The sequence below is a fragment of the Anguilla anguilla genome, chromosome 2 (assembly GCF_013347855.1).
Source record: "Anguilla anguilla isolate fAngAng1 chromosome 2, fAngAng1.pri, whole genome shotgun sequence".
NCBI lineage: Eukaryota > Metazoa > Chordata > Actinopteri > Anguilliformes > Anguillidae > Anguilla > Anguilla anguilla.
This window is the reverse complement of record NC_049202.1, coordinates 72,992,790-73,018,531: the sequence shown is the minus strand read 5'-3', so window position 1 is coordinate 73,018,531 and position 25,742 is coordinate 72,992,790. Positions and strand designations below refer to the sequence as shown.

The window sequence follows — 25,742 nt, the reverse complement described above, 5'->3', positions numbered from 1 at the left end:
TATTATTGTAATTATCAATGTTAATATTATTATTATTATTATTATTATTATTATACAGCAATCCAGCTGCATAGCCATTCACCAAATTGGCAGAAAGAATGGAAGCTGCCTGCTGGTTTCTAGTAAGCCCTGCTGAACTCTATGCACTGGGAGTGCTTTTTCTATTCCTGATCAAGACAGTGCACAAAATGGTGGATACTCACGACTCTTGGGATGTTTTGCCGCAAATCTTGAGCAGAGCGAAGGATCTCGATGAGGTACAGCTGCCCTCTGCTGCACTTCCACATCCGGCCCTCAGAGTCCATCAGGTACCGGAGGATCAGCAGTCGGAACAGAAACTCATGCACACCTTTCTGCACCTGAATAAGACCAAACCCCATATACACTCACCGGCCACTTCTTTAGGTACACCTGTTCAACTGCAAACTGCACCCGTTAATACAAATATCTAATCAGCCAATCACGTGGCAGTAACTCAATGCATTTAGGCATGTAGACATGGTCAAGACAATCTGCTAAAGTTCAAACCAAGCATCAGAATGGGGAAGAAAGGTGATTTAAGTGACTTTGAACGTGGCATGGTTGTTGGTGCCAGACGTGCTGGTTTGAGCATTTCAGAAAATGCTGATCTACTGGGATTTTCACGCACAACCATCTCTAGGGTTTACAGAGAATGGTCCGAAAAAGAGAAAATATCCAGTGAGCGGCAGTTCTCTGGGCGAAAATGCCTTGTTGATGGTAGAGGTCAGAGGAGAATGGCCAGACTGGTTTGAGGTGATAGAAAGGCAACAGTAACTCAAATAACCACTCGTTACAACCGAGGTATGCAGAAGAGCATCTCTGAACACACAACACGTCGAACCTTGAAGCAGATGGGCTACAGCAGCAGAAGACCACACCGGGTGCCACTCCTGTCACCTAATGAAGTGGCCGGTGAGTGTATATCTCACTGCATAATATTATTATTATATAATTATTTATAAAGGGCCTTTCAAAGCTCTTCCAACTAAACATGTATGCATGCGAATGTCAAAGCACCATTCAGACATGAATTTAATATTTATTTATTTATTTATTACTAATATTTACTGACACCATCTACAGTTCTAAGAATTAATAATGCAGTGTAAAACTAGTTTAAAACTACTGGCACAGTCTGGATTCAATCCAAGACTATGGTGCTTCGTTTATATCTTTTATGACTGCATTTTACATTTTGAAATATGTGGAGCAATCTACAACTTTTGTAATTTTGATACAATTTTATCATGAATCCAATGTTTTTCTGCAGTGAAAATCCTTACCGATGACATAACATCAAAATGAAAGATAGTAAGGTCCTTCCCTTCCGGTGTGTTCAGCAGGGACTTGAGGATGGCATTTTCATCAACTTGCGGTTCAATCAACCGAATGCATTTCAGCAAGGCAACCTCTTCAATGGATGATTCTTTTAGCTTTTCGTACAGCCTTTGAATGTACATGGATTTACCTGAAAACAAGAGATGTTTATAGTTCTGTTTGAAAAAACTATATGGATTTACCAGTAGAGGGCAGCAGGCACATTTATTTCCACTCACCGACTCCTGCTCGTTTGGACGATACAACCCCAACAAACTGCCGCCCTTTGAAGACATCTGCTGCGCTAGGCTGATCTGCCGGGACAGTGTAGTGGCGGGAGAGGTAACTCCGCACCCTTTCCAGGGGCTCCTGAGGGATCGCGAGGAGGCGGTACTGGCTGAAGGCAGAGGGAAGGTAGGCATGCTCCCTGCTGGAGCTGCAGATGATCACCAGCCTGTAGTCATGAGTGCACCGGAGGCTCAGGGCCTGGAACAGCTGCTCTGCCTTGAAGCTCACATCATAGGCCAGCCGATCGGCATGGAGGAGGGTGTAGATCTTCTGGCCCCTGTAGCCAGCCGTGAGGCAACGACGGAAGAAGAGCTCCACCTGCTGGTAGGGGGTGTTGGGGTCACATAGGAGCACCTCGTCGTAGGAGGGCAGCGGCTCTAACTCGCTGGCCATGTAGATGCAGAGGCAGGAGGTCAGGATCTCAGCTGGAGGGCAGACCACTAGATTCGGTCGGCTGCTGGAGAATCCACCTGGCAGGCTCCTCCTCACCACCTTCGTGTCCTCTTTCCTCCAGTCTTCCACTCCTTGGTTGGCCAGCTGTCCCAGCAGTCTCCCCAGACTTGGGACATCCAGAGTGTGGGGGAGGAAATGCCTCATGTCCCTCATGTAGGTGTCCCACAGCAGATCCAGCTGTCCAAAGCCACTAGTCTGACCCAGGGGACCCGAAAGGACGTAGTTTGAGTGGACACTCCCCCCTCCTCTGAATGCAGGTTCTAATGTTATCTCCATGCTCCCCCATGCTTCTTCCTCCCCCTCCTCTTCCTCTTTCAACTTTTCCTCTTCCTTCTCGTCTTCCACCTCCCACACCTCCTCCTTTTCCTCCTCCCATACCTGCTCCTCCTCCGCAAATGCTTGTAAGTCAACCTCATCTCGTTGCTCCTGCAGTGCATCTCCGCTGTGAAAATCGCCCCAGAACACACGCAGCATCTCCCTCAAACCCTGAGCGTCGCAGCCGGGTCTGATGAAGGAGAGCATGGTCACCATCTGACCATCCAACGTTGGAGTCTGCGTCCCTGGGCACAGCCGATTGCACAGGTACACTACCTGCTCTGCTGTGTAGTAGTTGAGATAATAATGCATGGACCTCTGCTCGTTCATGAAGTCCTTCCAGGTAGACAGATATTGCTCCATCTTCCTGCACAGTTCTGGCAGCTGCTCTAGCAAATCCCCCTCGACTGCGACCTTGCCTACATCCACGCCACTGCCAAGGTGGAAGTCCATGACGATGCTGGCCTTGCTGTTTGGTTGGCAGCTAATTTTAGCTTCCCAGCACTGGAACAGGGGGTTTCCTGCAGCATGAAGTTCGATAAACGCTAGTGCCATCCTCTGGACACTGGAGAAGACCTGAGAGAAAACATGACCAAACATGCTTTACATTTTAAAGATTGTCGTGCCTAAACTTCCCAACAAAATTTTTTGGTAGGCGCCGGTCAGCTGGTCATTTTGACCAGCACTTTGGAAAAAATGACCAGCTCTTTTTCCCTATACTGGTCAAAATGATTGGTTGACAATTCAAATGATTCAAATGCATTTACTTAAGATAGGGTAAATATTAGCAATTTATTGTATTGAAATACATTATTTGACATGAAATAATTTACTGACTGCTGTTAACTTTTTGGGAGATACTGTAGGTGTAGCCTAATATACTGCAGGTCTACTGAGTGGATTCTCTCGAATTTGCATGAGAAGATCAGCATGTGGCAACAGTTGGTGATCGTTGCCACTTAGTTTCTCTCTCCAATTGGTCAATAATTGTTTTAACTATATTTTGAATTTTTGTACTTTTTTGTACTTCAATTTAAACCAGTAAGAATTACAAACTGTTACATGCTAGTCACTACTCTTTAAGTGTAATTGTAGAAGCTAGTCAATGTAGACTATTAATTGTACCTTTAATTGCAAACTCCTAAGTTTGACATTTTACCTAGTTACTACTACACTGATATTACTTTAAAAGCTAGCTAGTCAATTTAACTGTTTAAAAAAGGTTATAGTTATAAACAGATGCCATTTCCAAAAACATTTCCCCAAGCATAGGTTTTACATGCTAATCAAAAGTATATTTAGTAGTATTTGAAATAGAAAAATTGAAAACTGAAGTCACTGAAATAAAACTGCATGCTTTCAAAAAGTTATTTGCATTGTATGTTTCAACTTCAAGTCCTTTAACTACAAATACATAAATATATATTTAAAATGTTTCTAAGAAAGCCACCTTTTCCCTCACCTTTTACCTTGGCGTTCCGATTACAGGCAGTTTCAGTTTCCTGCCTAACAGCCTACTTCCCAATTAACTGCAGGATGCATCACATGTTTATAGTCAGAGCTAATTTTCTACACCTTATTTAGGCTTTATCTTTCAACGAGAATGATGGCACATTAAAATGTAAAAGAATAAGCATCATATTAACAAGGGTTCAAGCCTTTATGACTGAAATAGTATCAGTACTTTTTCTTTATGTGAAGTTTGTGTGAGATTGGCAGCAGAAGAAATCCAGGGGAGCTTTTTTTGTCATGAGACCAGTGTCAGTGCTGATCTTCTGTGACCACAGATAGATATGCTGCCTCAAACTCTTTCCCTCAGAGAGAATTATAAATGCATCCTTGTTTGACATTTTAAACTAATTTTAAATTTTCTGTTCTGCGACTTCACAGTACAGATATTTGCACACGTTATTTTTGTGCCCGGTGATAATGTTGGTCATATCTTAAGATTATCTAACTATACTTCAAAAACTGAGTGACCTCTTACATTGAGAACTGTGCTTCATAAATCTATTTGATGTCTCCCTACCAGAACTGTTCTTTAGAAGGTGGTTGACCTCTCGCTTCCAGAACTGTACCTCAGAAAAGTGGTCAACCTCTCCTCTCTGCCCCTTGTCTCCTTTCCTTGACATCAGCATCAGCTTGTTCAGAAGCTCCCGAAGGTCCTCCAAGGTGTAGGAGTGCATTCCTTGCACCTCCTGCTGCTGTTCTTCCTCCGTGTGCTCCTCCAAGATCTCCAGCTTCAGGGTTGTGTCCAAGGTCAGCTACCATGAGACAGAAGGACACTGACAGGTGAGAAGGTGATCCCAGGTGATTCACTTTATCAGTACATCCAGAGGGCTGAACTAATTATCTTATATTCCCTGGAACTTGTCTCAGAATGCAGGGGATCAGTAATTAGGTCTACCGTTAGCCAGCAACAATTAAATATCTTTCAAGTGTAGACATATGGAATCAAATACTGTCTTTATTTGGGTGTACTGTAACGTCCAGAGTTTGAGACTGCTATAGAGTCTAATGTTAGTGTACAGTAGCTAAAGGTTCCAGTGTTATTATACACAGTTGAACAGGTCACAACAATCTAATGGTGTTCATTATATGATTATAATTGGGTTAAAAACTTGAAAGAAATATTAAGAAGAGAATCAGTTGTCACTTTTGGGGAATATAACCACAATGTGAATCCAGTTGCCTGCACCTTAAATGTTTTTAAGCTTCGGTCAGCTTTCCCTGAATTAGCCCGCTGACTTGCTAGTAATCACGTTACTTTCCAATAGAACAAGCTAACTTAGAGTTAACTTGGCTTAGACGTACATAGAGCAAGCATACTGAAATCACGATAGTATGGTTAAAACCAAAAAAAGAAGCTGAACTAGTGGCAAGTTATGTAGTTAGCTGAACGTAAAACTCATTTTGTTTTCCCTTAAATAGAGAATCAGGACAATTGCTGCTACAATGACAGAATCCGTATTTATTTGCGTTTGGCCTCTCAGGTGGACAGTAACGGTAAATGCTGGTCTCATCTGTATACATGAACTCTCTGCGACTTCATTCTGCCTTAAAAGTGTGTCTTAAATTTGTTGCCCTTTGAGTTTTCTTTTCTGTTAGGATACTGCCTTCCGAGGGAGCTTAATTCTAAGGATGCAGGCATTGAGACACCGCCTGACTGTAGACCTGGGATCACAAAGTCCAGTCAAGGAGGCTCTCCAGGATTGGAGTTAAACCTGCAGACACTGCAGCCCTCCAGGACTGGAGTTAAACCTGCAGCTGCTGCAGCCCTCCAGGACTGGAGTTAAACCTGCAGCTGCTGCAGCCCTCCTGGACTGGAGTTAAACCTGCAGACGCTGCGGCCCTCCAGGACTGGAATTAAACCTGCAGACACACCGGCCCTACAGGACTGGAGTTAAACCTGCAGACACTGCGGCACTCCAGGACTGGAGTTAAACCTGCAGACACTGCAGCCCTCCAGGGCTGGAGTTTAACTTTCAGCTGCTGCAGCCCTCCAGGACTGGAGTTAAACCTGCAGACGCTGTGGCCCTCCATGGCTGGAGTTAAACTTGCAGCTGCTGCGGCCCTCCAGGACTGGAATTAAACCTGCAGACACTGCGGCCCTCCAGGACTGGAGTTTAAGCTGCAAATGGAATTGACCCCAACCCTCCTGCATACCCCTACCTTTTTCTGGTTTTGCGCACGGATAATGTAGAGGCCTTTCTTGTTGATGGCAGAGGCGAGGGAGAGAGAAGACAGCTCCACTGAGCCATGGCTCTCTTTCACTGTTTTCAGCCACTCCAGGTGACGTTCTGAATCTCGCTGAAACCCAGGTAATCAAACACATTTCAGGATGGAAAGTAAAGTAAGTAAATAAATTTAAATGATAAAGTTACATTTTTTATAAGATGCTCAGTATTTTTCTTTCTTTCTTACTCTGTTTCTTAAATGTCTGAGTGTTTTTTCTCCTTCATGGCACCTGTATTGTTTCTTGGTGGTTTACCTTTTTAGTACACTAACATTAATGTGTACAACCCAAGGCTCTGGAAGTTGTCTTACATTGAAGTATCTACAAGGCACTTAAAACCATATAACAACCATTCCTGGAGAAAAAACATTAAGCCTTGCGATGAAGCCACACTGTATGCGGCTACGCCGCCTGGTGCCGCTCCCCCATCCCACAATCAGCCACTTGTGGGCATGTCACCTATTTTGACAGACAGTTATGTTCGTTAAATGCTGACCAAGTTTAATGTCGAGTTTCATGTTCATTGTCCAGTCTGAATAAAAAATCTTTTTTGCAGTAACATATTTCTGAAAGTCAGCTGCCTAGCTAGGCTGTCTAATGTCTAGCTAGTGAACAACAACCAACAACAAAAACATTGTCTGGCTAATTAGCCAGCTAATGTCTTCAAAGTTATATCTGGTTAGCTAGCTAGGTGGCTGGTAGAAACGATCACGAATAACTAGCAACTAATATATTAGCAACAAAATGTTTTGTTTTTTTTAGTTATTTGTGATCGTTTCTACCAGCCACCTAGCTAGGCAGCTGACTAACATCTTTCAGAGCTAGGATACCATCAAAAATGATTTTTATTGAGACTGGACAGTTAGGCCTATAACTAATAGTAATGGCTATATCTACATAGCAGAGCCTTTCCTCCACGCTGCGTTCCTCTTATCGGTGTCTCTGTAGGAGATCATTGGGAAACCCGATACGGCAATTACAAGTGACTCTTCCATTGTGGAAATATAGAATATGGAACTAAACTTTGAAAAAAATTGGGACAGTTTACTTGATGGATCATTAGATCAATTGTGATTGGTTACCACAACGTGGCGTTTTCTCCTATGTTCATGATGTGCTAATATTTTGTAAAGGTTAGAGGATGTTAACATTAATGCACAAGGTGCATAAACCTTGGTAAACTTGCAAAGTAATGCCATGTGTGTCCCTATGTTTTCCTCCAATAGCAAAATTCAGACCAAGCAACTCCCTGGTGCTTTAAATTAATCTAATGTAAATTAGTTTGACCTAATATATTTTTACTGAACGTTCTAAAAAAATATTCTTTGTCACAAGTTTGTAACATTGTTAAAGATGCTCTATATGCAGTTGTGGAGTCTTAATTATAATGTGGCAGAGGTTACACAGCTTATTTTTATGCAAATTAATTTATCCTTTCCTTGTGATCATTTCAAGTCTTCAATATACAGAGCACACAGAAATTTGAAAGCAAATGTAAATTGCAGACCGCCTATTGCACCATCCAACCACGTCAATATGCCACCCTGCGTGCCACGTCTGTTTAGGGCTTTTTCAATAGGTACCACCAGGCCTGGAAAAAATTATTGGCGAAACACTGATATTTCAGGAATGCACTTTCAGTTGTAAGAATGCATTTTAAGTTGGAGGAATGTGTAGATATGTCATACAAATTAAATGTTTACCATTGCAGCATTGCTTTAAAGCTGTGTAATTAAAATTGTGTTTATTGGAATGGCAAGATTTGAAATGCCCCCCCTCCAAATACTCAGAATCGGTATTGGTCAGAAATTTACATATCAGTGCATCCTTAGTTTTAACTTACTTTTTGCTTAACATGTGAAATTGTCTTGCTCCATTGGCACATCATGAAAGGAGTAAAATGGTCTCACCTCATTGGCAATCCTTTTGTCTTATTTACCAAAAAAGTAATAGAAATAAGATGTGATGTCTAAAATTGGACTAAAATACTTGCTAAGACTTATTTTTTTGTATTTGCAGTGACTGTACCTTCCCCTCTGGGATGGAAAAGGGCGAGAGATTCTCACCAGCTTCTCGGGAAGGTTGCAGTCATTTTTGAGAGCCTTCCACAGTTTCCGAAGGGCCTCCTTGAAGGCCCGGAATCCAGCATCTGGCTTCAGCTCGTACAGCACAGACGAGTATCCCAGTACAGCGTCATGGAAACAGGCCACGCGATCCACATCCAGGTCATTCTCTCCGGCTGAGATGGAGGCCAGGTCCACAAAGACCTTCAGCTCATTCAGATCTGCACAACCAAGGCAAGAATAACATCCATTTTTCAGTTTAAGACTTCAGGCTACATTTAGGCTGTCACAATTCTTTACATTTGTCAGTTAACCACATTTCTGTGTTGTGTCCTCTTCCGTTTCAGTTCCATATCTCTGGATGTCACCAGTGTAGATGCAGAGATCAGATTTCTTATGTCATACGTCATATGTCAAAAATTGTTCTCCCTGTCTATGTCTCTTCATTTTGCACATGCACTGCACTGTATTTCATGTTTTACCTAATCAACTTCACTGTTTTTTGAAGATATACGTTTATTATGAAATTTATGCATGCAACACACTCTAAAAAAGTTGGGACAGTCGAGTGTTTACCACTGTGTAACATCACCATTTCTTTTAATAACACGTTTGGGCACCAGACACCAGTTGGTTAAATTAAGCAAGCAGGATTTTCCCCCATTGTTCTATTATGCAGGTCTTCAGCTGTGCAATTGTAGGGGGCCTTGGTTGCCGTATTTTGTGCTCCATAATGCCCCACACATCCTCAATCGGAGACAGGTCAGGACTGCAGGCAGGCCAGTCCAGCACCTGCACTCTCTGCTTACGCAGCCATGCACTTGTAATCCGGGCAAAATGTGGTTTGGCATTGTCCTGCTGGAAAATGCAGGGACGTCCCTGGAAAAGACAGCATCTGCATGGCAGCATATATTGTTCCAAAATTTGTACATATCTTTCTGCATTAATGGTGCCCTCACAGATGTGCAAGTTACCCATGTCATGGGCACTGACACACCCCCATACCATGACAGATGCTGGCTTTTGGACCTGACGCTGATAACAGCTTGGATTGTCCTTTTCCTCTTTGGCCCGGAGAACATGACAGCTGTTTTGTCCAAAAACTATTTGAAATGTTGACTCGTCGGACCACAAAACACGCTTCCACTGTGCAACTGTCCATCTCAGATGAGACCGAGCCCAGGGTGTTGAGTGTTGATGTATGGTTTCTGCTTTGCATGATAAAGCCTTAACTTGCATCTGTAGATGTAGCGGTGAATGGTGTTGACTGACAAAGGTTTACCGAAGCATTCCCAAGCCCATGTCATGATATCCATTACAGACGCATGACGACTTTTAAGACGTCTGAGGGATCGGAGATTCGGGGCCTTCAGATGTGGTTTTTGGTCTTGCCCTTTACGCACGGAGATTTGACTGGATTCCTTGAATCTTTTAATTACATTGTGCACTGTAGAGGGTGAAATACCCAAATTCCTACCGATTTGACTTTGGGAAAGTTGTTCTGAAAGTGCTGGATTATTCGCTGACGCATCTGTTGGCAAATTGGTGAGCCTCGACCCACCGTTGCTCTTGAAGGACTAGGCCTTTCTTGGAGGCTCCTTATATACTATAACACGATTGCCTCACCTGTTTCGCATCACCAGTCGCATTTCAACTTCTCACATCATTATTCGTCCTGAATTGCCCCTGCAACACGTTTTGGAACGAGTTGCAGGCATAAATTTCGTAATAAATTTTCATAATTGGATCTTATCCAAATATGGCCAAATATATACTGTCTAAATCAGGGGTGGCGAACCCTGGTCCTGGGGAGCCGCAGGGTCTGCTGGTTTTTGTTTTCACCTTAAATACAACAACCACTTAGACTGAAGAAACCAGGTGTGGTGAGTTAACTGTGTAATCAACTGCTTTAATTGATCAATTAATTGCCAAGTAAAAATAAAAGCCAGCAGACCCTGCGGCTCTCCAGGACCTGGGTTGGCCACCCCTGGTCTAAATGTAGAATAAGATACTTAATCTCTTCAGCTTGGCAAAAAGAAGGTAACGAACTACTAAAGATTTTTCAGGATCACTTCTTCCAACAGAGCAGGGGTCCATAGCTGAAAATTGGCGAAAGGTAACAGAAAGTGTCTGCACAGAATTTATTAATGTGTGCAACACTCTGTCAAATCATGCAGTTGAGGCAGAGACCCTTAAGGTGTTCAAGTCCAGGATTGACGCAGTGCTGGATACTCTCCAGTTTGTGTGTAAATGGGCTAGCTTAGCTGAATGGCCTTGTTACCATTTTCAAATATTTGTATGTCCGTATAGAACATTACAGATGAACAAACAGGAAATATAATACAGTTTATATCAATAGTGGTATACTGTTTGTATTAATATGGTTAATATTGCCCAAAAGTATTTATGGTGTTAATATATTTATGTATAGTCAAGAGTAACATTACTTATGCATCTCTCTCTCTTTCTGTCACAAGCATCAAGAGGGACTTTACTTTACACTGGAAAAAAATACAAAAAAATATCCAGGAGGTAACACAGGAGAAGTTAATAAACAAGAGAAACAAAAATAAACACTAGACAAACACACGGGAGACTAGAGATATGGCTAGCTGGACACTGGGTAAGTTCACAGAAAGACCAAGCAAAGACATGCGAAACAGGGAACTTAAATACACATTGCACACAAGAACTACTTCTATAATCTAATAAGGCTAACAGGCAGCCTCTAGTGGCCGACATGAGGAACTGTGACACTCTCTGCTTCTCTCTCACCTTGCAGAGCCTCTTTCAACCACAAGATGAAGTTCTTCCTCAGGTAGAGCTCCTGGAGACACAGTCTCTGCTTCTCAGTCATGGCCACCTCCTTCTTCACTTTAATCAGGTCACTGTCAATATGATCCAGAGTCTTTCTCTTGAACTCTGCGTCAGTCTGGGTACAGAATACACTTTGTATATAAAGGTAATAATAATGATGGACACAAAACAAATGAGAATATATGAAGTCCTTCCATTGTTAACCTATGCTGTTGAACTGTTCATCATTGTAAGAAGGGCCTCAGAAATACTGACTGATCAATGAGCTGAACAGGTAAAAAAACGGAGTTCAGTAATGCCTTATCATTCATGTTAAAATGTAACCAGTAAGAGAAAATGAGTCATAGGTTCTATGGGAAAAAAAAACATGAAATGCCACTAAAATTTGCTGAAGGGACATGAGCACTAGTGCTAAAGACATTTTACCATAACAGAGCTCAAATCAGCCTCTATTCTTGATGCATTTGTACCTCAGACATGTTTAAAAGCAATGTTTAAAACATCAACAAAAAAAAATCTGAGACAAACACAAACCAATCAAAATCCTCTTTCATCATAAAAGCACTATAAGCGAATTCAAGATTTTGGGTTGTTTAACTAAAATATTGAAAAATCATGATCACTCACAGCACCAAGTAGAGTGTCCAGGATGTGAAAGTCTCCTTGAGGGCAGAGTATCTGTTTGGCCTCCATGATGACTTTAACAGACTGCAGTGCCAGGTGGAGCTCGTGGTACTCTTCGATTTGTTGCACCCGCTTATGGATCAAGTGTTTATCCATTACCGAGTCAATCTTGCACATGATCTGCAGGTCATCAGTCAGCTCATCATACTTGCCCGTGTAGTCCTCAAAGATGTCGTCCACTTCCTGTAAGGTGAGCCCACCGCTTCTCAAGTTGTTGTAGATTTCTCTGTATCTACAGTAACAGGGCTGAAAAACCTCCTTGTGAATCTCATGGAGGGAGGCCCGTATCACAGGTGCTGCTCCCATCTCACCCGTGATGTCATCACTGCGTGACAGCGCTTTCGCCTGGTTCTTCCAGCACATGTTGAAGATGAAGCTGTCCCTGAACACGTGCAGGGCCTCCGCCATCTCTCGAACGCCTGGCGACAGCTCAAAGCATGTGACCACACCCACTTTCTCAGATGATATATTGTCAGGTTGATAGACCTCCATGAACTCGTCCAGTGTCTTCTCCTCCACTATCAATCTGAGTTTGCTCTCCAGGTCCTCCACATCGACTAAAATCCACATAACATTGAGCTGAAACTCAGCATTAAACCTCACCACAACATGCTGCTAAATAAAACATAAAAACTTTCCAATTAATGCTATAATATTTACACACATGCACACGCACACACAGGAACGGACACATGCTAACACATACACAAACACACACAGGAACAGACGCATGCTAACACATACACAAACACACACAGGAACAGACGCATGCTAACACATACACAAACACACACAGGAACAGACGCATGCTAACACATACACAAACACACAGGAACAGACGCATGCTAACACATACAGAAATACACACGGGAACAGACGCATGCTAACACATACACAAACACACACAGGAACAGACGCATGCTAACACATACACACACACACAGGAACAGACGCATGCTTACACACACAAACACACACGCTGACATACCCGTAATGTACTCTTGTAGTGCCTGGCACACTTCCAGCAGGTTACGCAGCAGCGCCCTCTCATCATTGATGCGCTTCACTTCATCCTCCCTGAATTTCATAAGGCTCTTCATAGCTGCAGAGTTTCTGCACCTCTCATTCATAGACAGACCATCTGCACAGAAGTACGTCACATTTAAATACACATTCACAGTATTTCTTACTAACGGAGAGACAAGACAATCTTCTTGCATTTGCAGAATTGTATGTCCTTCAGTCACAACATAAAGCCTCCTTTATATCACCGTGGATATATAGGATTTATATTACTGTTTTCTCCAAGTCACATTACAAGCATCAATCATTAATAATAATTTATTTTAACGCAGCTTTATCTTATCTCCAAATTTGGAGTGCTGAGTCATAGTTGTGGTCCCCAGTTCTGCAAACCACCACGTTGTATGACTGCAGTCCACCAGCTGAGCTGCACAGTCACTGAGTCAGAGGAGGACAGACTGCAGACTCCTGAACGACCAAAGGGGGAGCTGCCGCCACATTTGGCATTGGCCCAGTCTACACCCAATACACAGGATCTTAACAGGATGAGCCCCTCAGTAGCCTGTACAATTCCTTTCATTACTGTAATGAAATATGACTCAGGTACATTTGTGGACAGAGCAAACATTAGACTAGATAAATTGATTTTTTTTAAACCACTAGAGTACCTATTTTCAGAAGCTCCAGAAAGGCGTCTTTGTTCTTGAGGATCCGGTTGAGACTCCTCATCTTGATGTTTCCTGTGAGGAATTTATTTGAGACTTTGCTACACGTGGACGTGGCAACAGCCATTCGTTCCCTGGCATCTTCGGTGAGCTTTCCATCTGTGCCTGAAACGAAGGAAAAGAACTGATATGGGGATGGCAAAAGACCTGGACCATTCTGGCTGAGGATGATCTCAGTTGAGAGACAAAGACCTGAGTAGATACTGACTGGCGGATATTGTCAGTTCAGACTTGGACTGTGAAGGAAAATGAAGTGAAATTGCTTTGAAGGAATTTGATTGTTTCTTGTGGCCTGCCTGGGAATGAACCTGCATGCATCACTGTGTTTATGAGCCTTAAGCGCCAGACCTAACTCCTGTCCAGACTACACTGTCTGCCATGTCTTAGCAACCCCTAGGCCTGGTCTCTGGCTCCACCCACAGCTCAAAGGCACCTTGCAGCTGGAAGACGTCCTTAGCGATAGACCAGGTGAGGAGATGTTCCAGGACTGCCTCCTCCCCCTCCAGGTAGCCCTCGCTGGTGTCAAGGGGCCAGGCCTTCAGGACTAGCATGGACACCAGTTTCCCAAACTTCCTGAGGTCATGACGCCTCAGCCGTTCAAAGAGGGAGCGCTCCTCCCTGCCCTGTACTCACAAACAGAGGGAGGATCTCAAACATACACTCACACACATTCAGATACACACTCTCAAATACACATCTACACACTCAAACATATACACACTCTCAAACACACATGCACACACTCAAACATACACACTCTCAAACACACATGTAAACATACACACACACACTCAGACACACACTCTCATACACACATGCACACACTCAGACATACACACACTCTCAAACACACATGTAAACATACACACACACAGACACACACCTGGCAGACAGAGGTGACACTCTCCAGGGCGCATTTCTCCAAACATGCACTTAAAGTTGGGAACTTTCTGTTCACTTCCTCCATCTGGTTGCAGTAGATTTCAATCTGGTCCATGCTACACTCCTGTGGGCCCAGAATTAGCACAGTGAGAGGAGGAGCCCTCGTAAATTCACACTAACCAAGGTTAATCTGTTTGTGTATATATACATATAGATACAGTGTGTAGGTTTAATGTAGATGTAATATACCTACATGTGTGAGAGAGTGTAATCATTTAAAATACCTTCTTCAGTTTGCCTTCAAAATCATTTAGAAGAGTAGTCCTCCAAAGCTCTGTGAACTGTTCTCCTCCTAAGGTAAGTGAGAGGATGTTGTTCCAAGCCTGAAACACACACTGTTTAATTAACCCTAAAGGTCACAGGTCAAGACAAATTAGTGTGTGACAGGAAAATTCTAAAATGTAGCAAATGAAACCTTAATAAAACCTATCAACACATTTCTTGCAAATCTACATGTACATCAGTTCACTGAAGATCACAGAATGCTTGCGATAGGACCTTACCTCTGTTTCATATCTGGAGAAGAAAGTGCTAGACTGAGCAACCGTGCGGAGCAGCTTGTTGTGAAAGGTCTTCCTCATCCAGTCCCTCATCATTTTAAGCATCTGTTCTAACTCTTCACTGGTACTGCAGTTCAGCTGAGCCTCATTCTGGTCAGAGTGCTGAAACAGTTGCAGAAAACCACATTTTTCAGTCAGACACAGCTAAGAACAGCAGCATTTACAGCACATGGCTTCAGGACTTCAGAAGATCTAAAGGTAGGTAATAGGTAGGTAAAACACATGGTATATTACTGTCAGTGCCTTACATATTTCACCTGTGCCATTGCATTGACTAGTCTTCACTCCTCCAAACAAGAAACTTGTGATACTTTTTGTCGTTCATGTCTGCACAGCATTTCATTGTATTAGGCATTTGTGTACTAATCCCAGTATGGCTGTGTATGAGGTCATTGATATTTAGTTATAAATTGTATCATCAACTACAAACGTGACATGATTTTTAATATGGACAGCGCACTGAGCATGGGGAATTCACAAAACAAAATGGATTGTTAACTAAGGGAATTGTCGTCGGATAAGATGTTAGCCATGTGGTGTTAGTTGAGTTGTTAGGTGTGCAAAGTGCGCTGGATAAGCTCCTGCTAGCTGCCTAAATGTAAGTTAAATGTGAGTCGGGGTTACAGGAATGCCCAAAAATATCATACATTCTCATGAACGCTGGCAGTGAAGTCTGCTACAGCAGAGACAAGCGTCGCACATGCTGTGGGGAGCTTGTGGAAGCGTTGCTCGATGGCAGCTTGGAAAATCCTCTCCAGAAGTTTTAGTGACACAGTCAAGCAATTTTTCCCATAGCCTGCATCATAACACCTGGAAAAGATCAGAAACAAAGATGAATGACACAGCAGAAGTGGCGTGCTCTCGCCAAAAGTGGCACCACTTCCTGTGCAGTTTCAGTACCGCCCTCTAAAGAATGTGTGAGAAACACATGGGCGAGAGAGAAGGCTCAGTGTATTTATTACTTCATATGTAGGAAGTATGTTGCTGGTGCTACTGAAAATTCATAAGAATAGGACAGTCAGGCTGAATCTGATCTTTCTTACCTGAATTTCTGTTCCTTTATTGACTGACTGAGATACACCAGCAGCTCCTGCACTGCCTGTAACATAACCATTCATACACAACATATTAATATACACTAAATGACCAACAGTGAACTTCGGGATCAGCAGGAGACTTGCTGGGGATCAGCTGATATGGAATTCCCAACTACACGCTGCAATCATGACTTTCCTAAACTTAATATTCAGCAAATCCTGCATTAGTACAGTTCTTTGGAAACCCATGTTAATACATAGCTATGTACTAAAAACTTTGGCACACTGCAATTGACCCTGTAGCTCTGCTGGTTGCTAGCAGAACTGCTCTACTCTCGGGAGAATCATAAAAAAAAATTATGAATAGCAAGCAGTGTATACAGAGTGCAGGACTATGGGGGGGCGGGGGGGGGGGGGGGGGGGGGCGTAGGACAACAGCAGACATGAGAACAGAAGACCCAGAGACAGGGGGCTGTGGGGAGCAGTGGGCCAGAGTGTTAGGTGGCTTTTCAGGAGTGGGGAAAGGGCAGGACACACACCTCATGTTTGCGAGAGAATTCGGCCCCCAACCGAAAACACAGCCACTGAAGGACATCATGGAGGTCCACAGGAACAGAAGAACAGAACTCCTTCACGGCCTCCACCCCCAGCAGATACAACCACGAGCAGGACAGGAGCCTGTCCACCTCCACAAGGTGTGTGTGTTCTGCCATCACTTTCATGAGAGCCCTACACAAACACACACATGCACACATACATACACGCACACACATAAATCACAGACTGTGATACACAGCTTGTGACCTCATTTGTTGTGTAGAGCAAATCTGTGTACTCTGTGAATGCTTATTTGATTATGAATTTTTGAAAATGCGAACTCTTTCAGTCTAATGCACCAGACGCACAGTTCCCTGGTAGATGAAACTGACAGGAACACAAAGAAACTGCATCTTATACTCATACCTTGTATACTGTGAGTTTGACTGCAAGTCAGGCAGACTGATCTCCCTCAGGCCTGCCCAGGCATTGAACCCCATGGAGGGAGTTAGGGAAGGAGAAAGAGGCTCAAAGGGTTTGCAGTCGCCCCTCAGCAGATGCAGGAGTGGGAGCACCAGGATCCACTTCTCCACTTTCTCTTTCAGTGCCAGGTAACAGAAATGCTCTAGACTCTTCTGCACCTCTAACCCACTGGGGAAAAGCAGGCAGAACATATCAGAAAAAACTCAAACTCATTTCAGTTCATTTACACAAGCAACATCCTGGAAAAAAGATTCATTATTTAAAATAAGTGGCCTTAAAAAAATGTTTAGAGAAAAATGAAAGTTTCACACAAAAAATGTTAAAAAAAATAATTAAAACTTCGGAGCAGTAAAAGAGTCCAAAGGCTCATTTTGTGCATGCAGAATTTCATACGCAATTAACAGAGTTATGCATGTGCGATTAGTCATGTGGTTGTAAAATAAGATATGTTACTGAACCCATGAGGTAATTTTCCCTCTTAAGTTACTTAAGGGCAGCGGCTGCCTGGGGACCAACTCCAGGTGAGACCAAGGGCAGGAGCAGACCTAACCTGACATACGTGTGTTTCAGTGTGGGAGGAAGTCAGAGCACCCGTGAACATGGGGAGCACTCTTCAAGCAGAGAGGATCCGGGCCAGCCGGGACTCAAACTCGGAATTTACTTGAGAGGCACGAGTGCTAACCACTGCACCACCATGGGAGTAACATGCAATTAAATGTGTAGTCACGCACTTAGCAGAGTCACACGTGTGCAATTACATGCTCAGTCACGCAGTTATGTGAGTGCACGTGCAATTACACACTTAACCATGCAGTTACCTGAGTTAAACGTGTGCGATTATATGCTTAGTTGATCTGTTATCAATCACAAGAATGTAATTACATGCTTAGTCATGCAGTTTTCAGAGTTAACGTGTGCAATTGCATGCTTAGTTGCACGACTATCATAGTTGCACATGAGCGATTACACATTTAATCATGCCGTTATTGCAGTTACATGTGTGTGATTACATACTGTGCTGCACAGTTTAGTAGAACGCAGTAGCCAGCACGCACCATAGCGGATCCTGGAATCCACTGGTGAGGTCTCTCCAGTACACGTGGAACTCTTTTCTGGGCATCTGCGGTAGGCACAGTAGGTCACACATGTAGGAGAGCTCCTCAGTGTTGTGCAGCTCCTGGTACTCATGCCAAACTAGCATGGTTATGAGCAGCCCTGCTTTCAGGGGGTCTCCGAGGAGTGTCTTCTCTCCACCTCCTTCTTTCTGCGGGACGACATTCTCCAGCAGGAATTCTCTCAAAAGCCCTTTCACCTGGGTAGCAAAAACATACGAGGCACAGAGTAAGAATCCTGATGTCTATGCTTGATGTGTAACTGTATGTCCAATACCAGTGCTATACAACTAATGACCCAGGAGCCAAACATGGACCAACATAGATTAAACACTTTTCCCTTTGATCACTGAGAAGAGAAAAAACACATCACACAGATACAGCTGAAATATTGACTGTATCCAGATCCGCATTAACAGTGTCAGCACTTCTGCTTTGGTATGCGTCCCACGGTACTAGCTGTCCATATATTTAGACGGCATCTAGGTCTACAGAATCAACACACATGTTCAATTCACCTTGGTCTGTAGTGGTCAGGGAAGTGGGCTCATAACATTACAGGCACATTGCAGACACTCTTATCCAGAGCGACTTACACTTTTTTTTTTTTTTTTACATAGCATCCATTTATACAGCTGGATATATACTGAAGCAATGCAGGTTAAGTACCTTGCACAAGGGTACAATGGCAGTGTCCGACCCAGGAATTTAACCTATGACCTTTTAGTTACAATCCCAGTTCCTTACCCAGTATGCTGCACTGCCGCTCACATAACAGGTTCAGGGCCAAGGTAGGACGCCGACATTGAACCCATGAGCAAGGCACTTATCCTGGACTGCTCCAGTGAAAATCTAACTGCACTGTATTTGAGTTGCTGTGGATACAAGTGCTGGCTAAATGTATCCTTGTTTTTTAACTGACTGAATGAAACAAAGAAACTCACCTGAGCTAGGCTGTACCCAAGAGATTCCCACACTGTTAGCCTATCTCCTTCAAAGACGTAGGAGCTGCAGTTAACTGTAAAGAACTGACCAAGATGAATCAAAAAGTTTTCCACGTTCACTGCGCTCCAGCTTCTTAGCAGATCAAATATCATCTTCAGCATGACCTTCCCAGCTAGGTGGCGCCCCCTAGCGATATCTCTCTTCTCATTCATCCCAAGAAAGCTTATGACGCTTGTAATCATGCCGCTTGCTGGTTTGGCCCATATGATGTCATCATACTGATGCCACTCCCCTGGGAGACACAGGCAACATAACAAAGACAAACCAGGACAAAGATGGTGGAGGAAGTAACAAGATGCACATGTAAGTCTATGGAGAATTGTGTCCAAATTAATATACTGCAACACGCCACTAATTCTGTCAGTGATTCATGATCTGAGCCAATAGTGTGAAATGATATTCATCCAGTCATCAACAGCAACCAATAGCTTCCACCCATTTTGTTAGTTGCAATTAATGGGATTTTTTATTTTATTGTGATTCAAACCATAACTTTTTTTGCCCACATTTTTACATTATAGCTGATATCAATTTGCCCATGTTACAAACATTTTTTTTGTAATTAATAAGTGACACCTTAATGATGTTGAATGAAATACAGCTAAAGTCCAGCTGACTGGAGAGTAATTTACCTTGCTGGGTCTGAAGATTCATAACTTGTAAACACCTGTTGACAATTCCTTTTGCATCCATTTTGTAAATATACTCATACTGAAGTTTGTGTCCAGCCTCTCTTGCTTTGTACACAGCGTATTTATAGGGTATGGGGACATCTACCATCTTTCTGGATATCCTTATTTGTCCCTGCACTAGGTAACCATGCTCTCCTAAATGCCTACAAAAACACAGAACAAAATGGACAGTTAGTATTTGGTACTAATACTGGGTTGAATTAGCAAATTGGATAAATATGATGTCCTGGATCAGTATATCCTAACATGCTTAATCATTTCCCTTTGGAATTATTGACACAATTTCACATTCACAGATGGGACACATTTCGAATACAAAATATAGAATATTGGAAATGTAGCTTTGGAAGTTGCAGGTTCAGATCTCAGGTGGGGCACAACAATTTTACCCTTAAGCCAAGTACTTAACGTGAATTGCATGTGTCAAATATCCAGCTGTATAAATGGGCTGTAAGCTCTGTAAAGCACTGTGAATAAAGGTATCTGTTTAGCAAATCAAATCAAATCAATGTCATCTCATTTTAACAAAAATGGAGCCCTCAGACAAAAGCACCACAAAAAGTGTAAATAATGAACACATATTAAAAGTGTTTAAATAATGCTGGCATTTTTTTGACATTATGCACACGCCTTTCCTCAGTGACAAAAGTTTTACACCCAGTTATGTAAAAGCTTAAAACATTTTATGCTCCTACAGTTACAAACTGTAAAATCTTATCTTATCTAGCCATGCTAAATGCATCTTCTGTAAGCTGCTTTGGCTAAAGTCTGCTAAATAAAGTTGGTCATTGTAATAGGGGGGCATTGTGGACCACACATGAACTTTTTATGTGTCCTCCAGAGGCCTGGCAGGAAGAAGGGTTTAAAACATATGCCCAGCGTAATTTCCGACTCTCAGAATATCCTGTCAGACATACTTCTGCCTCATTTAGCACTCAAACAGGAAGCCATTTGTTCCAATTGTGAAGTGAACCCATTAAATACAGCTCAGAAAGACACATTTTCATTTTCAGAAAACCTAGCTATTATCATGAAACGTGGCCAGGATAGTTTTTACTAAATTTACTTCAAAACAGAGTAAACTGTTCATTTCGATGGGAACTGTTTTCAGTATGCCGGTGCCACGCTTTTGCATACATTTGATACTTTCCAGATATCGAAAAAGGGTTAGCTGTCACTTCATAACGTTGTTTCAGGAAAAAGTACAAAGACCAGGTTCATCTTAATGATGAATTATGCTGACCAAAACAACCGTAAGTCTCTTTGACTTGTTTTAATAGTTTTTGGATAACAATGGAGAACTATGACAACCAGAATATTGGCTATATCTGGCGTTAGCTAGTAGGACAATACTTGTTGGTAGGATGAACTCATTGTAGGTTTCAGTCATTTTGTAGTCTTTTGCAGTAAACTTGTAGTCTTTTTGTAACTATAAGTGCAATGTTAATACACATCTGAATACATTTGCTGCAGCTTAAACATGTTCTTCATCAAAACGTTTTACTTACTTTGCTTCCATTTTTACCACATCATTCCAATTCCCTAAAGGCTGTCCTGGCACCATGAAAACCAGATCATTCTGTGGGTCTAGATTGAAGTCCTTGGACAAGATGGCGTGGAAGCAGACAGTGACGCTATCTGTTGAAGTTTCCTGCTGTAGACTCTGTGGGCTTTTGAAGTCAACAATAAAGCAATAAAAATCAGCAGACTCAAAGGAGCACGGTCAACAGCACTATCATTCATCATGGTAACACTCACACTTCATACAGCCGTCATAAAGTACACACGGGGCCTTTGTACCCATGCCATTGCCATTTTATAAACCAGTTATAAATGAATATCCTGTTTTATGATGGCCTTTGTAAGAATGCCATTACATTTTATAAACCAGTAACAAATGAATATTCTGCTTTATGAAAGCAAATACATTATTTTTTGTGGGCAAAGTGTTATTTTTCACAAACAGAACACAATCAGTGTGCCACAGCACTCTGGTATGCTGTGTGAAAAATCCTTTTAAAAAAATGATCGAATCCCATTCACAAAAGCGAAAATCAATGTCATTAAAATGCATATCGCCTAATTAAAACCCCAAAAGAACATTTAGGTCTACTTTTAACATGCCACATCAACAGCAGTAAATTTCTTGCTTTTCGGAAATGCTGACATAAGCCAATATAATGGAGGTGTATGCTTCATAAAGTAGTAATGCCATACTCATAAATAGGCTTGCTATACTCTATGAAGGGCTTCTGAAGTTACACTTGTTAAAAATGTATTCATCATGATAATGGATGTTGAACCTGGAAACCATAGTGACAGACATACATTTGAGGTGTCATCCTTTTGTTCTTCCTCTTTGAGGACACTGTTTGAAAGCCCTCATCATCACACTGATCTGAAGTGGCCCCCTTGTTCTCAGGTGGGGGCGTGTCCACAGGCGATCCAGTGGGGGCGGAGCTTGCGGGTACCTCTCCGCCACGTTGGGGATTTTTCCCAGCATTCCCTGTGCTTGGATTTGTGTCAGATTCCTGGAATAAAATGGAGAAAACCAAGTGAAATACAACCAGACCAGGTCAAAACCTAGTATATGGCTGGACCGGCCGTCCAATGGTGTAACTTCATCACGCAGTCAGTCACAGACATTCGCGTTTGTGGGCTGGCCCCGCCGTTGCGGTCCAACCAAAAAAAAAAGGACACAAGTTCTTTCAGTCTTATTTAAACTAAGGGCAGTAAGAACACTACCTGCTCTCCCTGTACTCCACGCGCTCTCTCTGGAGGACCAGCCTGTGCCGACTCCAGGCTCTGCTGCTGAGCAGCTTCGGCGGTCTGCCTTCCCATGGTGCCCTCCTTCCACTCCTCCTCCGCCGCAGACTGCTGGGAGTTTGCCGTGTCCTTCCTGTGTTTGATGCTTTGGTCACTGGCACACATCCCAGCATGCTTTGCGCTCTCGGCCCTGCCAGGTCCTGGGGTTGATTCCCCTCCCGAGCCTTCGGTTGTGGAAGGGTTGGAAGCGGGCCTCTCAGTTTCCACTCTCTTTTCCGCCTCTGCCCCAGGATTGGGTGATGGGCTGGCGCTCGCTAGACTTTCTGCGCTCTGATTGGTCGACTCTCTCCCAGTAGAGCGGCTTTGGCAGGACGGTCGTTTCTCCTGCAGGTCAGCAGTGGTGGAGTCATGTGGAAGATCACTTTGGTTTTTGGAGGGGGTGGGTGGAGAAGGCTGGGCAGGTGGTCGTGTAGTTTGCCCAGGTGTTAGTGTAGTTTGGCCAGGTGTTAGTGTAGTTTGGCCAGGTGGTGGTGTAGTTTGCCCAGGTGTTAGTGTAGTTTGGCCAGGTGGTGGCACAGTTTGGCCAGGGGCTGGCACATTTTGGCCAGGTGGTGGCACAGTTTGTCCTGGTGGTGGCGCGGTTTGGCCTGGTGGTGGCATAGTTTGGCCTGGTGGTGGCGCAGTTTGGCCAGACGGTGGCGCAGTTTGGCCAGGTGGTGGAAAAGGCACAACTGAAGGGTCCGCATCCTGAGGCGTGTCAGGCCGCTCCTCCACAGCACCAGCCAATCCCACGAGGCCAGGTGTCTCCGCCTTCCCTGGTGCTTCCTCATGCCTCTGACCCTCCAGAGAGGCTCCTGAGCATGCAGAGGCCTCTGGGAAAGCGCTGGGCAGCAGACATCTCTCTCGCTCCTCAAGAAATCGCTCTTTCTCCTGAAGAGACTGTTCTTTCTCCCGAAGACATCTCTCTCTCTCCTGAAGACATCTCTCTCTGTCCTGCAGAAGTCTCTCTCTCTCCTGCTTTCCTTTATTCGCCTTCCTGCTCCGTCTCCTCTGCTGGGTGAAAGTTTTAAAAGTGAGAGTTACATGTCAAAGCCCCACAATTTGTTCTCAATCATCAGCTGAGATGCACAATGCGTAGACGCAAACTCCTGCCGTTGAAACAAATGCAACAGCCTTCGAAACTTTGCTTATAAAATTGCTTTATAATAATGTCTTACCATAATCACAAACATCAAGTTCAACGGTAACCCAGACTCTGTATGATTGCTTTTCTAAATTTTGGCCTTTAGTGCAAAGCGCCTTTAAACCTCAAGAGCTGTCTAGCGGGGTCTGGGGGCAAGCCACCCCAGAAGAATTTTTTTTAAGTACAGCTATGAAATGATCGTTTCATAGCTGATTAATTTTAAGGGGAAAATACTACAGATCCGTAATGCTGGGTGTTTGTCACAGAAAATATTGGCTGAAGTCACAGAGCAGTCACAAGAAAGTTGTTGAAACTGTTTTAAACATTAATTTCATAAATTAATTCATAGATCTCATGTGCAGCAGTCAATGGGAAATGATTGAAATAGCATGCACAACTGCAGCAAAGGTAACAAGTTCTTGAAATTTAAATAAATAAATAAATAAATAAACAGCCAGTTGTCAGATGCTACAGCCTATGAGCGAAATACATTGATGGGCTGGTGCATTTAATCGTGTAATTCAGTCCATCACGAAAAGAAAGCGTGTGCTAATGGAATGTTAGTAGAACTAGAGCATGCTCAAATTACATTACTAAAATAAAACACAGTTTTATTTCATAGCATAACATGTTTATATCGTAAAATAACATTTATTTCATTAAAGATTGTTTTGGTACAATATGCTGTATAGTGCGATGTTTTAGTCTTCGATAAGTGCCTGTAGTCACTGATGATACCGTAATGGAGAAGGAGCGCTAGGCATCAAACCTCTGATTGCAACAACGGACACTGATGAGAATCCTGATCCCAGCGCACGCATTCCGGAATCTGTATACATTGTGGCACTTCGTTTCCCATCGCGTTTGGCAATAAGCTATTGTTAAAATGCATAAGCCTATACAAATAACACCGTAGGCTACCACTAAAAGCACTAAAAACGAAGAAATTCACACAAATGGCAAACATGGGGAAAGTTAGGAATCTGGCACCTGCAAATTCCATGACAAACACCCAGCCTGAAAGATCAGTATACAATGTCCTAATTACATCATGAAATCCACATCGGTATGAGCCAAAACGAAATGAGGGGGGGGGGGGCGGTATTTCACCTGTTTTGTTATATGCATTGGCAATGTAATTTTTAATCAATCGCGAGAGGAAACCGTTTCTGGCACGTTGTTATGGGATACCACCTTCTTTTTAACGTTACCGCCAGGCTCCTCCTGCGGCCGTTTTGGCGTTGCATCACCCTGATTATTAGCCTCGCGGTCCATTTTCTTCCCCTTCTGTCTTTCCGTGCACGATCACGGTGCTGGAAGCCACTCGCCTGCGACGAAGAAGTTTACAAACGTACGAATCACAACACTATCTTCCTCCCTGTCACAGGGTACTGCGCTTTCAACTTTCAGTTTCGTTTCACCTGGAGACTGCAACAGTGATCAGTGGGATGGTCAAATGAAACATATAGCAACTGTTACCTAAAACAATGGCTAAATAATGGTAAATAAAGAACAAATATCCGGGCACACTATTGAACAAGAATAAGAACCGTACAGTAGTGGCGTCTGTTTGTAGACAAAACAAATACGCACATCAACGTCCAGCGCAGTCGAAGTGAAAGTCTTAGTATTGAAGTTTCCAGATGAAATGCATAAAAAAATTGATTTCCGTCAACGAAATTGGGTCAAATTAGTCAATGCATCAAGGTCTACCCCAAATACACCCAAATCCCATTGAAGTGTTCCATCACAACATGATCTACGTGGACGAAAAAGTAAACAGATCAGACTTCAGCAAAATATTTTCTCCGTTGGGGACGAGTGAGCGCATAAGAAGTTTTGTAAAAAGTTATCACTGAATTTTTGAGAGTGCATAGTCAAATCCCTTACATTAACAGGACGTCCACCATTTAAACCTCGATAGCCGGCTATGGCAGTTGGTTAAGTTTCAAAATAGGCCTACTATACATAATTCATAAAGCT

The 25,742-nt window shown here is 43.0% G+C and overlaps 1 protein-coding gene and 1 long non-coding RNA gene across 3 annotated transcripts in view; one reads left to right on the top strand and one right to left on the bottom strand.

The window, feature by feature from the left end:
- Positions 1–25,742, bottom strand: part of LOC118221396 (E3 ubiquitin-protein ligase rnf213-alpha-like) — a 135,884-nt gene that overhangs the window by 109,719 nt on the left and 423 nt on the right. Inside the window, exons 1-4 of one of the 2 annotated variants that reach the window (XM_035406442.1) lie at positions 25,353–25,687; positions 24,954–25,087; positions 22,556–23,629; positions 22,166–22,341 (exon numbers count right to left, since the gene is read on the bottom strand). In XM_035406442.1, coding sequence (XP_035262333.1) covers positions 22,166–22,341; positions 22,556–23,629; positions 24,954–25,034 — 1,331 coding nt within the window. In that variant the 5' untranslated portion in view covers positions 25,035–25,087; positions 25,353–25,687. Of the gene's footprint in view, positions 1–22,165; positions 22,342–22,555; positions 23,630–24,953; positions 25,088–25,352; positions 25,688–25,742 lie in introns of those variants that run through there. The other variant, XM_035406444.1, reaches the window with a different exon arrangement.
- Positions 20,542–21,527, top strand: LOC118221398. The gene is made up of 2 exons (XR_004764101.1): positions 20,542–21,063; positions 21,359–21,527. It is a non-coding gene; the product is annotated as an uncharacterized LOC118221398 (long non-coding RNA).